Genomic DNA, 13,809 nt, shown 5'->3' with positions numbered 1-13,809 from the left:
TACTCAGGACTTCTGTGATCATCCTCACTGCCCTGGGGACAGGTGACCTGCCCAAGGTCACTCGGAGTGGTCGCAGTACTGAGAGGGCGCCCCGAGTGTCCCTACTGCCATGCGGTTCTACACCCGCCATGGCTCAGGCCCTGCAGCTGCCCCGCAGGCCCAGGAGCAGGGACACGGGTCGCATGTGGGCCCAGAGGGAGGAGGACCAATGGGTTTGCTTGCCTCTCCTGGGCTGAAGGGGCAGTGGCTCGGGCCCTACCTGCCATCCCTGCTTGCAGTTCTGGGATAAGCCCATGGCATCTGACCAGAATTACTGTTCAGAAACACAGTCCCCAGTACTGGTGTGGTTTGAGGAGAGAAAGGCCACCTTGCTTCAAAGCACCTTTTTTTTTTTGAGTGGGCGTTTGGTGGAGAGGTTAAGACACCACTTGGGAAACTCGCATCCCCTATCAGAGTGCCGGGGAGCAAGTCTCGGCTCCCCTTCTGATGCAGCTTCCTGCTAGGGCTGCCTGGGAGGCAGCAGGTGACGGCTCCAGAGCTTAGGTTCCTGCCCCGACATGGGAGAGCTGGCTCCAGCTCTGGGCTCCTGGCTTCAGCCTGGCTCAGCTCTGGCTGTTGCAGGTGTTTGGGGAGTAAACCAATGGATGGAAGATCTCCCTCTATCTGTCTCTGTCTCTCTGCTTTTCAAATAAGTGAAAACAAAACAAAAACGAAAAACCAAATACCTTCTCCACCCTGTCCCAGCGCCTGACTCACACTTGCCATTCTGCACGGCTAGAAGCTCAGCCCTAGTTTCCAGAGAGAGGCGAAGGGTGCGTGATCTCTAAAGAACACTCCAGCCCTCTGCTGCAGGGAGCCAGGGATGCCAAAGGGTCACAGTGCCGCTACGAGGACTGACTTCTTGTTGGGAATGTGTAGCCACCCTTAGCCCGGGACAGAAGTTGGATGCTCTGCTCTGGTTAGCAGCTGGGGGGAGGGTGTAGGAGAGGAGGTAAGAGGGTGTCATGGCCCGATCAGCTGCTTGGACAGTTTGGTCTAACCTGGCCTGTCCCCAGGTGTGTGGCAGGAGCATGAAGGGCATAGGGACGGGGTGTTCAGGGGGAGGGGTGGGAGATGAATGTGTGAAATCCCTCTACTGCTTCTGTAGCCTTCCCGGCAGGTAGGCCAAGACAACCGGTGGGTCTCAGCATGACCCAGTAGGGCCACACGTGGCTCAGTACACATTGATTGGGCCCGTGGTCAGGGTGGCTGAGGTTAAAACCCCCAGGATCCTGGACTGTGAGGGGAAGGGTTTAGTGGTCGGGTCCAGCACCACTTCCTCCACCACAAAAGAGGACGGAAGCTCGAAGGTGACAGGTGCACTGCCCCACATCCAGGGATGGTGAATGGCAGAGGCGAGGCACGGACCTAGGTCACGTGATTCCTATCCCTTCTTCCCTCCCACACTACGGGAGCCAGGGGGAGGACTGTCAAGTCCACGGTTCACTCATGGAGGGCTGACTGGGACCTCCCCTCACTTCAGGGTCCTAATCTCTTAGGAGCTGGACGTCCTAAGCAAATAGGACAATTTCTCCACGCAGTCTGGGTGGTGCCACTCATGGCAGAAGGGGATGCCCCACCAAGAGAACCCATTCCCCTCCGACTGTGGCTTCCCAGGGATTCCAGGCCTTTCTGATCCTGATCAGCAAGTGGTGCTCACCCCACAGCCCCCCTCGCCCCAGTCAGTAGGATGGAAGGTGAGGTCAGGTACCTACTCTGTGGGCACATTGACAATGGTGGTCCGGCCAAAGTGACTATTCCAGTCTGAAAGAGAAGAAAGTTGCTGACCTTGAGGCCTGGCTGTTTGATAGCCCCAGGGCATCAGAATTTAAGGTTCCCGAATGAACACTTGGGGTCTATGCCCTGCTTTTTCTTAGGGTCCCCCAGAGCTCGCCCCCAACTTCCAACAAAAACATCATTCTCCCTGGGATCGCCGATGGGGCTCTCGGCCACCGAGTGAGACAAGTCTCTGCGGGGTGTCCCCAGGGCCCAGGAGTATTACTGAAGGAGCTGGCCATGAGCAGATGATGCAATTAGCAATGCCAAGGCCACTGGCAACTGTCATTACAAGAGTCCCAAACTCCAGAACATGTGAGGCTGCCTCATTCAAACCGAGAGAGTCCTGGCTAAGTGCACTAGTAGCTCAGACAGTTCCGGGTTTCGTAAATCCTGCCTGTGTTATCACTGCCGACAGCCTGGCTCTCAGGAGAGAAAGGGACTCAGAGGTGATCCACTGTGGCAGCAGGACTGGGTGGCACGGATACCCCCTGTGCTCCACTGAATTAATTACGGTCTGCATCTGGCCAAGGCGAAGTCGGTAGTGAAACCAGGAGTCACGGTGAAGGGCACTGCCAGCTGGGCCACCTCGGGTGCTGTCTGATGCCATCCAGAGGTGCAAGCCTCACACAGGCTGTCTCGTGAGTGGGACTCACTGCTGCTGCGCATTAGCACCTATGGTGCGTCTGGCTCTGTGCTGGGCACCCGACACGTTCGTTATCTCACAGTCCCCAAGACAGCTGAGGAAACCAAGGCCTGGGGGGACTGATCTGCCAAACAGCAGATCAATTCATCTGTTAGCTTGGACAAAGGCATTTCCTGGGGCACAGAAGTGGGCAAAAGTCGTGGAGTCAAGATTTCTCCTGTCTTTGAAGTCAGGCCTTCAGCCACGATACTTTTCGGTCAAGAGGACTCACTCTGTTACAAGTGCAGGAGAAGTCCTGAGAAACAGATCCTGCACTGCAGGTGTGAGGCCCAGTGGGTGAGCCGGAGGTCGGGATGCCTGCATCCCACGAGGCTCTGCTCCTGCTTCCAGCTTCCTGCCACTGCACACCCCGGAGGCACTGGGTGATGGTTCGAGTGACTGGGGCCCTGCCACCCATGTGAGGGACCTGCATTGCATTCCAAGTGCCAAGCTTCAGCCTGGCCCAGCCCCAGCTGTTGTGAGCATTTGGGGAGTGAACCAGCGGATGGAGGATCTCTGTCTCTCAAATAAACTAATACAATTTAAAAATAAGTCAATCCATCCTGCACTTACAGTGCTGCACCCATCAGTGTGGGGACAGGGAGAAATCCAGTTCAAGGGTGTTGGCAGTGGGTCACAGCTCCTAAAAGGGCTTCCATGAACACCTGGCCAGGTTTGGTGTGGGGCTAAGAATGAACAGTCAGTCCCAGACGGAATTAATACTATGGGTCTGCTATGTGCCAGCTCCTGCCTGGGTCAAACTCTGACAAAGCAGGTGTTGTATCTGGTCTCTACATGGCTTGGCTTTGGGTCACAGCTAACTTCCAGAGGTGAAATTCAAATCCAGACTTCTATACTCCCAGGCCACCCCTTAGGTCTACCGTCCCAGGCCCAGGCTCCCCGAACTCCGCCTACCCAGAACATTTCCACTGTAGTTGATGGGCAAAATGACTCCCAGTGAGGGGATACAGAGAATGAGCATGTAGACGATGAGGTGGTACTGGAACGTGATGTAGATGCGGGCGTCGTCCCCACACTTGCTGATCAGATCCCGGTCCCTGGAGAAGACACAAACAGGAACATTCTTCAGGAGCCAGTGTGGCCACAGTCCCAGGCAGGGGGAGGCAGAGGAAAGGCAGAGGTTACCGCCCACCCTCAAATGACACTCCTGCTTTGGCAGAACCGTCTCCTCCATTGCCTCTCTCGTGCCTCCAGTGTTTTTGCCTGAATCCCACACCCATATCAAAGGCAGAGCTGTGAGACAAACACTGAGCAGCCCAGAAGCACTCTTGATATCCAGCACTCCTCAGTCCTTTTGTTACTCTTCAAAGCATTGTGAGCGCTTGCACTGGACAAAAGACTAGCAATATTGGCTGGCACCGTGGCTCACTAGGCTAATCCTCTGCCTGCGGTGCCGGCACCCCAGGTTCTAGTCCCGGTTGGGGCGCCGGATTCTGTCCCGGTTGCCCCTCTTCCAGGCCAGCTCTCTGCTGTGGCCCGGGAGTGCAGTTGGGGATGGCCCAAGTGCTTGGGCCCTGCACCCCATGGGAGACCAGGAGGAAGCACCTGGCTCCTGGCTTTGGATCGGTGCTCGCACCAGCCATAGCACCTATTTTGGGGGGTGAACCAACGGAAGGAAGACCTTTCTCTCTGTCTCTCTCTCTCACTGTCTAACTCTGCCTGTCAAAAAAAAAATTAGCAATATTGACATGCACCCTGCTAAGGACGAGCTGTGTAATTCCTTACATCAAAAAGGAACATTGGAAACCACAATGAGGTAACTACACTGACAGGCCAGTGTTAGAAAGGCGGGCCACACCGCGTGCTGGGCATGGGAACATCTTACACTCATGAGTCCATACACTGGCACAGCCTGCTGGAGAAGAGTCGGCCATGCCTATGAAAGTGAATATGGGCACAACCCAGACCCGGCAGCTCCACTCCTAGATTTATACGCAGGAGAAACATGGCCTGTGCATCAAGACAACTGCTTAAGAATCTCATAGACAAATTATTTCTAATCTCCCCAAACTGGAAATAACCTAAATGTCTACCACAGGTGAAATGGACGCAGAATCGTGATCTGTGTAATGCAACAGTATACAGTGATAAAAATGAATGAGCCAGGGCTGCACCTTGCAACCACAATGCTATGAAACACACTCGGCACAAACAACACCTTCTGTATGACTCCATATATAAAGTTCAAAAATAGGCCAGATTGAGTTTTAGAGTCAGGAATCAGAACCCTGACTACTTTTGGAGAATGGGGGAGGGGAGGGGACTGGAGAGAGTGAGGGAGGGCTCATGGGTATTGATGGTGTCGTAATTCCCAATCAGGGTGGTGGCGGCATAGGTTTTGAGTTGAGAGCTGAGCTGCACGCTTCTCTGTACAGGTGTCACACTTCACTTGTAAGATTTCCAAGCACATGTCCTTGTAACACTTAGGAAAATACAAACAAGAAGAAAATGAATTGCCCACAATCTCATCATAGAAGCTGATGATGATTATGCATTCTGGTTACTTCCTGTCCGTCAGCTTCTTGGTGTGCTGGTTGGGCTTGGTGACTGCAGGTAGGAGCAGCGTGCGAGGCAGGGCTCTCTCCCACGGCCTCCAATCAGGTGGGGAATGCAGAGGGCTAGGCGGGATGCAAGAATTTGCCTCCTGGGGGTGGTGTGAGACCAGGACATTAAGATACCAATTGGGATACCCACCTCCCACCTGGAAGTACCTGAGTTGGATCCCTGCCTTTGGTTTGGTTCTGGTTTCCCACCAGGGCAGACCCTGGGAGTCTCAAGTAGTTGGGTCCCAGCAACCTATGTGGGACATCTGGATTGAGCTACCAGCCTCTGGCTTTGGCCTAGTCCAGCCTGGCCACTGAAAGTATTTGGACAGTGAACCAGCAGACGGGAGCTATTTCTCTTTCTCTCTCTTTCTCTCCCTCCCTCTCTCTCTCTCTCTCTGCCTCTCACGTAAATAAATTTTTTTAGTTAAAAAAGGAGGGAGGTGGAATTTGCTTCCTGGGCCAGGACTTGCACTGGGGTATCTCCTCTTTCCCTCCACCATGGCCTTCCACCCAATCACCCTGCCACTCACCATCATTTTCTGTCTGCTCTAATCTCTTCCCTCCCCTCCTCCTCTTTCTAGAGAATTTTTGTATGTATTGTCTTTTCTTTCTCATCTCCTTTTAAAATTTTTCAAAGAAATTTATCCGAGAGAAAGAGAGAGAGAGAGAGAAAAAAAAAAACTCCCAGCCACTGATTCCCTCCCCAAATACCCACAATGACCAGGCTGGGACAGGCTGAAGCCAGGAGCCACATATACAGTACAGGTCTTCCATGTATGTGGCAGGGACCCAAGTATTTGAGCCATCACCTGCTGCCTCCCAGGGTCTGAATTAGCAGGAAGCTGGAGTCCGGAATCAGAGCTGGGCATCAAACTCAGGTAGTCTACAGCCAGCGCCGCGGCTCAACAGGCTCCCTGCTAATGCTGCAGGGAAAGCAGCAGAAGATGGCCCAGGTGCTTGGCACCCTGCCACCCACATGGAAGACCCAGATGGAGTTCTAGGCTCCTGGTCTCGGACTGATCTGGCTCCCACCATTGCAACTGTTTGGGGGAGTGAACCAGCAGATGGAAGATCTTTCTCTCTCTCTCTGCCTTTCAAATAAATAAATAAATCTTTAAAAAAAAAAAAAAAAGACGGTTTCTATGACAGCGCTGTCAGGGGCTGCGGAGTGCATGGTGCAATGCTGCACTTCCTGTCGTCAGACAATGCACTCCCCATGGCAGGGTCTCTGAGACAGAAACTTTTTGGTGGGCATCGGGGGGGGGGGGACGGACACACACATGGTTGTGCACACTGACCTGCAGGCCCAGGCATGCACACACCAACAGCTGCACACGAACAGGCGCCAACATAGGACCTGGATCTTACTCCACACTCCCAGGTGCACATGGACACACCTCCCACCTGGGTTCTGTCCTACACTCAGCACGCGCTCCACCGCCCACATCACACTCGCTCTCACCCTGTGCACACTTCCACGGATGCATGAGCCGCTGTGGAGGAAATCTGCAGAGGCAGCCTCAAACTGCCCCCAGGGATGCCTTTCCTTCCACACCTGAGGGGAGCCCCCTCGCCCCAATTTCCATCTCCTCTGGTCCATGCAAGGGCTTTGCACCATGCCCCTGACTGTCATTCAGGGATCTGCCAGCCCCCAGGAAGTGACAGGCAGCGGCTGCAGCCCCCGAGGGCTCCACAGTGCTTTACACAGGCTGCAGTGCTAATACACATCATTGGTTACCTTAAAAACTACAACAATAATCACTTATAGGAGGTAAAATTCCCCGGGAGCCGTGGCACCCTCCATGGAAAGTGGAAGGGTGGCACAGGGAGGGGCGTGAGAGACCGGAGGTGGACTTCATGTTTCTCAGTGAAAGTGGATTTACCCTGATTTAACCCACGTTCGAGCAAAGCCGGAGAAGCCAAGGAGCGGTCACCCCTCTCCACACCCACATCCGGCTGTGAGTAAGGAGGCCAATTCTACAACCACGCAAAGTAGTCGCGTCACTTCCTGCAGACTCTGATGGATGCGGAAGCCCCGGAGTCTAGAGCCACAGGAGCCCCCATCAGGGGGTCCACAGTCAAATACTAGAAGCCGCAGTTCTAGGCCCGGCTTGGGAGCCCCAGGGCCTTGATTGGGTGCCTGACGCCTGCCAGAGCCACAGACCCTTGGGCGGGTCTCAGAAAACATGCTCTGGTGGCTCCTGGGGGTGGGGTGGAGTCTTATGGCCAAGAGAGGAACTCAGCAGAGCTGACCACTGGTGGTGGGTGTGGAGGCACCTAGAGGAAGAAGTCCCATGAGCCTCTGCCAAAAGAAGACCCACCCAGGCCAACTGTGCACATGCCTCTGAGCAGGTGTTACAAGACAGGAGAGGAAGCTGGGAGGAGGGGAACAAAGGATGAACCAGGCGAGACAGATGCAGGACACTCAGGGAGAGCCCAGGAGCATGCAGGGTTGGATAGCCCTGCACATACAGGTGTATGTGTGTACATGTGTGCAAGTATGAGCACACGTGCACACACACAAGCAGTGGAGGCACAGAGTCCTGGTGAGTGCTGGGCAGGAGTGTCTGGTGGGTGTTGTGGAACCGGGAGAAAACAGATGAGTGGGGTCTGTGTCCTTGCCACCTGGGGTCTGGCATTAAGAAATCCAGAAGGCGGGGGGTGGGGAGCCGTCCCTCTGTTACCCAAGTGCAGAGGCTGAGAGAGTTCTCAGAAGTATTTGTATAAGCAGGGGTTAATTGCTGCTTGGGACACGCCCCCCATCCCGTATTGCTTGTGTCTTTCCAGAGAATGCGGGACAGCCCATTTGGGTACCAGCCAGAAACATCAAGCCTGCAACTGACAGTCAATCAGAACCAGCTGAACAAGACTGAGAGTCTGCCTTGTTAGCAGATGCACCTGCCCTATCATCCTACCCTGAGGAACTGCCCACAGCCACATCCGTTACTGTTTTATACCTCACTAGCTCTGGTCAGCCACTCGAACGGCCCACAGCCTGCATGCGGTCACGCCATTCCTGATTACCATTGTTTCTCATTCCCACCCCCATCTGAGCAAGCGCTCCTGTGGTTTCCTGTTTGACTGGTAAGATCCCCTGGGGGACAACCTAAGACAGGCACAGCTGCGAACGGAGACTACATGGAAACGGGGTCAACAATGGTGTGGTCAAGAATCATGCCTCCCGTTGCTCAAAAATAAACGAAAAGGGGGAAATGTGGTGGAATGAGAAGGCCATGCCAAGATGGCCGCTGGCAAACAAGCGTCATTACTCAGGTATGCCTTTGAAACCCACCTGGCAACGGAGCCTGCCTGACAACAGGCTGTGATTGGATGGCTTTGGAAACCACATGGCAAACGGAGCCTGCCTGGCAACAGGCTGTGATCGGTTAGGGCATAAACCGCCCCTTGACCAGATTGGCTGCTTTGGCTATTTAAGCTGCTGTACCAACTGAAATAAACGAGTCTTTGGGCTGCTTGCCTCTGGCCCACTTTCACCCTACTCCCGGGGTCTGTGTGGTGACTCCGTGCCTCTTGCCCCCACCACGCTCCTCCTCTCAGGACGAATCAACCTCAACACCGTATCAGAAAGTCCGAGTTCAAATCACTACTCCACTTCTGATGCAGCCCCTGGGAGGTAGCAGGTGTGGTTCAGGTAGCTGAGTCCCTGCCACCCGCAAGGGAGACCCAGATGGAGTTCAGACTCCTGGCTTGGGTCTGGCCCAGCCCCGCTGTTGCCAGCTTTTGGAGAGCGGACCAGCAGATGGAAGATATCTGTCTCTGCCTTCCAAATAGAAACAAATAACTAAACACGGTCCTTCTCTGGATTACGGGAGGTTCCCAGCTCACCAGCCGTAACCCTGTAAAGCATGCACCGGGTCAAGGGGCAGGGGTGCAGAGCTCAGGCCCCGTCACCCTGGGCTGGGGGCTGCCAGCTCCTGCAGCAGGCGCCCCCTCCCCCAGCCACACTGTCACAGGCTCACAGAGCTCAGGCACTTACTTCATGGTGATGCTGTTGAAGAACCAGGAACAGAAGCCCTGCGGGAAAACGAGAGGCGCGTGAGAAATTCCGGCAGCGGAGGGACAGGGCGAGGGCGGGGGGTCAGAGGCAGCTGCCCCCGCGTCCACAGGGCCTCCTTCCCAGGAAAGACCCCAAGGCTCAGTCTGCTGTCAGCTCAGGCGCTGTCTCCCGCCCTCCTGTTACCAGAAACTGGCCCCTGAAGGCGGGCCTTGTGCTGCAGGGAGGGAGGGACTCCTTCCAGGGGCCCATGCGCTGCTTCCTGCTGGGAAAAGCCCCTCCCAGAGGCATGTGGTCTGTCCATCGGGCAGGGCAGTGCTTCCACCATCAGACGGACAAGGAGAACTTGCCTCAAACTGAGTCCGTAACGGTTCTCGTGTGTGTGTGTGGGTGGGTGGGGGGGCAGGGTGGGATTGCCTAGCAGTTCAGATGTCACCTGGGATGGTCACATCCCATATGGGAGAGCCTGGGCTTGGTCCCGGCTCCGCTCCTGATCCCAGCTTCCCGCCAATGCACCCCCTGGGAGGCGGCAGTGATGGTCTAAGTAGTGGAGTCCCTGCCAGCCACGTGAGACACCTGGGTGGCGTTCCCAGCTCCTGGCTGCTGTGGGCATTCGGGAAACAAGGGGCACTCTTTCTGTGTATCTGTCCCTCTGTGTGTGTCTGTGGGCCTCTCAAATAAAATAGATTTAAAGTTCTCTCAAGGGGACGGATGTGGGCGTGGGCAGACAGAGGGCTCCTTGGCAACAACATGAAGCCTGCAGTGGCCACACGCAGGGACGTCTCTGAGAAAAACATGCAGCTCAGAGCAGAGGGTCAGAGAGGGGTCCCGGTGGCATTACTGAACTCCCTGGATCAAGCCGTGCCTGCAGCCGCTTAAGTTCTCCACACTTAAGCCAAAAGTGATGCTTTGCTTTGTGAACCGCAGGGAGCTGGGCGTCTTCTCTTGTCTCCGCGAGTCCTGTCCTGATGAGGCGCCTTCCTCTCGGGCGTCTAGAGTTTCTGGGTGAGGGAAAGTCAGCCTCCGCCACGGGGAGACTGGAGGGGGCTACAGAGGGAGGTGGTCTGGGCAGGCGTCCGGGGGTGGGCTGGGGCCAGGGACTCTGAAATCCGCCCCCTCTGGTGGCTGGTTAAGTGACTGCACACGCTTGCTTCTGGCATCCCAGAGGGCTTATGGACGGGGGAGCAGCTCCTGGTGGGCCCCCTGTGGGTGATGTGCACTTGAGGGAGCCGGGCGGGCCCACGTGGTCCACAGTCACACGGAACCCCAAGGACTGGGGAAGGCATGTTTCCCAAAAGGAGGCCACGAGGAAACCAGGAAATGCCTCACTGCGTCGGCACAGGGGCCACCTCGGAAGTCCCCTTCCTGTGTCAGGGTGACTGAGGGCAGGAAGGGTGCCCACTGCAGGGACACCATTTCCCCAGCTGTGCCCTCGGGGAGCGGGGATAGAGACAGCCAGCCAGGGGTGGGTCAGAGCAGGGGAGGGGCTGGCACAGTGGGGACATGGGCCGTCGGGAGAGTCCCCATCTGCTAGACAAAGCTGGGCTCGGAGGTTTTGTCTCCCCTTCCTGGGGATGCATTTCCACCTCTTCCAAGACAGATGCACGGGGGTATCCAACACGTGGGCAAGCAGGCATCACCCACTAAAGGGCAGAGGTCATGAGTGGAAGTGTGGCTGGTGTGCCCGTGAAAAGTGCACAGATGTGGGAGCCTGTGTTGACCCATCTGCCCCCTCCCGTGTGTGTGTGTGTGTGTATGTGTGTGTGCCTGTGTGTATGTGTGTGCCCATGTGTGTGTGTGTGCCCCATCCCCTGTGTGTACATGTGTATGTGTGTATGCCTGTGTGTATGTGTGTACCCATGTGTGTGTGCCCATGTGTGTGTGCATACGTGTGTACCCATGTGTGTGGTGTGTGCGTATGTGTGTGTATCCATGTGTGTGTGTGCCCATGTGTGCCCGTGTGTGTGTGTGTGTGCCCGTGTGTGTGTGTGTGACCTGAAAGGTTTGGGGACAGAGGCTGGACAGGAAGGTAAGATACCAACCCACCAGGCCATGGTGAGGCACCTGCAGCTTCCAGCAAGGGCTTTAGCAAGACGTGGAAGGTTTGTGCAGGGGACTGCGTGTCCCCACTTTGGGCACAGCTGAAGCTGCGTGCGGCAAGTGGACAGGGCAGGAGCAAGTGGGCATCTGAGGAGGTCAGTCTGAGGTTCTGCAGCCATCCTTGCAAAGCCTGCTGGAGGCCTGTCATGGCGGAGGCTGCACAACTTGGGAATGGCGCGGCCATGCTCAGGGGGCTGGGTAAGCGTGAGGGAGGCGCACAAGACAGACAGTGGCAGAGTCTAGGGCCCAGAGCAGGTGGAGCGGTGCCGCGGCAGGCTTTGGGCATACTGAATCCAAGAATGCCTTGGCAACACCATGTGTGGATAATTTGGAGGCCACTGGGTAATGGGACTGGAGCTCAGGGACAGGATCAGCTGGACACTCAACAGTGGCTGTGTAGACTCAGAGAATGAAGCTGTGAGTGTGACCGACACTGCGTGGGAAGAGGGTTTAGCATCACCTGGGGTGACACTAGATGGACAGCAGGGGCCTGCAAAGGAGGCAGAGGAGCAGAATGAGGCAGAAGGAAAACCCACAAGCGGCTCCTCATGGAAGCAATTAGAAGCCCCGGTCAACAAGGACAGCTGGTCTGTAGGTTTCGGAGAGAACAGGTGAGACGGGAACGGAGGGAAGCCCATTGGACTGGGGGACAGGGGACTGCAGACCATCCTCAGGGCAATCTGGGTGGGGCTGGAGGGGGGTTGCATGGGCCCCGCATCTGGAGTTCAGCTAGGACGCGGCAGAGGGAGACAGGCAGTTGTGGGGGGCGTGAGAGGGTAATGGCCTTTCTGATGCCTGCCACCCTGCCCCTAGCCCTTCTCTGCAATCAGCTCTTTGCTCAAATGTCCCCGCCTGCCCAGGACGGGCCCTGAGCATCACCCCCTCGCAGCTGCCCCCGGGGCTGCCCAGTGCCTTCCCGGCCCCTTTCCTCGTCATCATCTCCATGCACCTGCCAGCTGTCTCCCCACCCTGGAAGAAAGCAGCAGGAGGCGGGACTTGGTCTGCTTGGTCCCGGGCCAGGGGCTAGCACACAGCGGGTGCCCCAAAGCCCCCGGCTGGACGAATGGACCAGTGCATGCAGGGAAAACAGGCATTCAACGGCAAAGAGAAGGAGGCAGAGGGCTGAGCTCCATCAGGGGGCCTGGAGAGCAGGAGGTGGTGCCTGGGATCACCCACGTGCAATGGGAGATTAGTCCCAGGCTCTGAGCAAGGCGGCGGGAGGAGGGGAGGGCTGGAGCTGGGGGGAGGGCTGGAGCTGGGGGGAGGGCTGGAGATTTGAGAAGACAAACTCACTTACAAGGACAGGATAATCTGCTGGCACCTAGGGAGGCAGGTGTGGTTAAGCCCTCCATCTTTCAGACGGGGAACCCGAATCTGGGGCAGGCTAAGAGACTTGCCTGGGGTCACACCGCTGGAGGAGGTGGCATCGGGCTGGCGGCAGAGCCTCCGCATGGGAGCCGGGCTTCTTCCTGTGCACACCTGGCCGGCTGCCCCAGCCCCAGACGCTGTGGGGACTTGGACTGCTCCCCACACTCACCTTGTCCTTGCGTTCCATCTCCAAGGAGATCTCCGAGGGAGAAGACTTCTCGCTCTGCTCCCCATAGATTAGCGAGGTCAGGCTGGCCGCCGGGAAAGAGAGCAGGGAGGTGGCGAGGAGAGAGAGGTGAGAGAGGCATCAGGCGTCTGCCTTCAGCCTCCCTGCTCCCCGGGTTGAGGACGCCCAGCAGCAAGGTCTCGGCTTCCCTGCTGGGCTCTGGGTCCAGACAGCCCATCGCCCCTGCGCCAGGTGCACCACACACCTTGGGAGCCCAGCCACGGGAGCTAGAAAGTTCGAGTCCAGAGGTAAAAGGGGTCTTGTGCCCAGAGGGGGCTGCCCTCGAGTGCCCCTCCTGCGGGGGACAGTGGGGAAGTGCCACCTGCTGAGACACCTGCTGCAGCGGGGCCCGGGCAGGGTCCCCGGCAGGTAGCCCATCCCCCTCCCGGGGCACACGCAGCGCCCAGCCGTAGCCGCCTCTCCTCACCTGTCATTGTGGATCAGCAGAGCCAGGCGCCCGTAGTCCCACGCGGCTTTCCGAAGGAAGGAGTACACCACAATGACGAGCTGCCGGCCAGGAAAAGCAAGACGGGGCAGGAGGGCTCAGCCCCTGCTCTCCCACGGGGCAGACCCTGTCCCGAGGTCCCCAGGAGACCCTCTGCCCCGCTCCTCTACCCCCAGCATGGTGGGCTCTGTCAGGGAAGGGGGCATCCCCTTCAACTGGGGATTCCCAGCTTCCTGGCACAGAGTAGATGAAGGAGCCCATGGCGAGTTTAGAGCTGGAGGCAAGAGCGCCTCTCGGAAACACCAGCAGGGGGCAGGAGCGGGGAGGCCGGAGGGCAGCAGCCACAAGGATTTTGGGACAATGGAGCACAGAAAGGAATCTCAGGGGGTCTGTCTGTCCCACCAGCCCCTTCTCCCAGGAGGCTTACCCACTGGGCGACCCTGGGGTGAGACTAACATTTGGGTGGTTCACAGCACTGTGGCTGGGGTCCATTTGGACTATGGAGTTCTACCCCCCGGCCCTACTGTGTCACTGTGGAAGGTCTCCTGTCCTCCCCCTCCATCAGCTGGGGGCTCGGTGCCTGCCACA

At 57.0% G+C, this 13,809-nt stretch overlaps 1 protein-coding gene across 6 annotated transcripts in view; it reads right to left on the bottom strand.

Annotated features, from left to right (window-relative positions):
- Nucleotides 1–13,809, bottom strand: part of TMEM63C (transmembrane protein 63C) — a 67,272-nt gene that overhangs the window by 20,263 nt on the left and 33,200 nt on the right. For 5 of the 6 annotated variants that reach the window (XM_002719631.6, XM_089322427.1, XM_089322426.1 and 2 more), the window contains 5 exons: nucleotides 13,204–13,283; nucleotides 12,720–12,801; nucleotides 9,065–9,102; nucleotides 3,416–3,558; nucleotides 1,755–1,803 (listed from right to left, as the gene is read on the bottom strand). In XM_002719631.6, the coding sequence (XP_002719677.2) occupies nucleotides 1,755–1,803; nucleotides 3,416–3,558; nucleotides 9,065–9,102; nucleotides 12,720–12,801; nucleotides 13,204–13,283 (392 nt within the window). Of the gene's footprint in view, nucleotides 1–1,754; nucleotides 1,804–3,415; nucleotides 3,559–9,064; nucleotides 9,103–9,268; nucleotides 9,413–12,719; nucleotides 12,802–13,203; nucleotides 13,284–13,809 lie in introns of those variants that run through there. The other variant, XM_089322429.1, reaches the window with a different exon arrangement.

The sequence above is a fragment of the Oryctolagus cuniculus genome, chromosome 20 (genome assembly GCF_051225735.1).
Source record: "Oryctolagus cuniculus isolate XC-2025 breed Fujian yellow rabbit chromosome 20, ASM5122573v1, whole genome shotgun sequence".
Classification (NCBI taxonomy): Eukaryota; Metazoa; Chordata; class Mammalia; order Lagomorpha; family Leporidae; genus Oryctolagus; species Oryctolagus cuniculus.
This window is presented reverse-complemented; position numbering and strand designations above follow the sequence as displayed.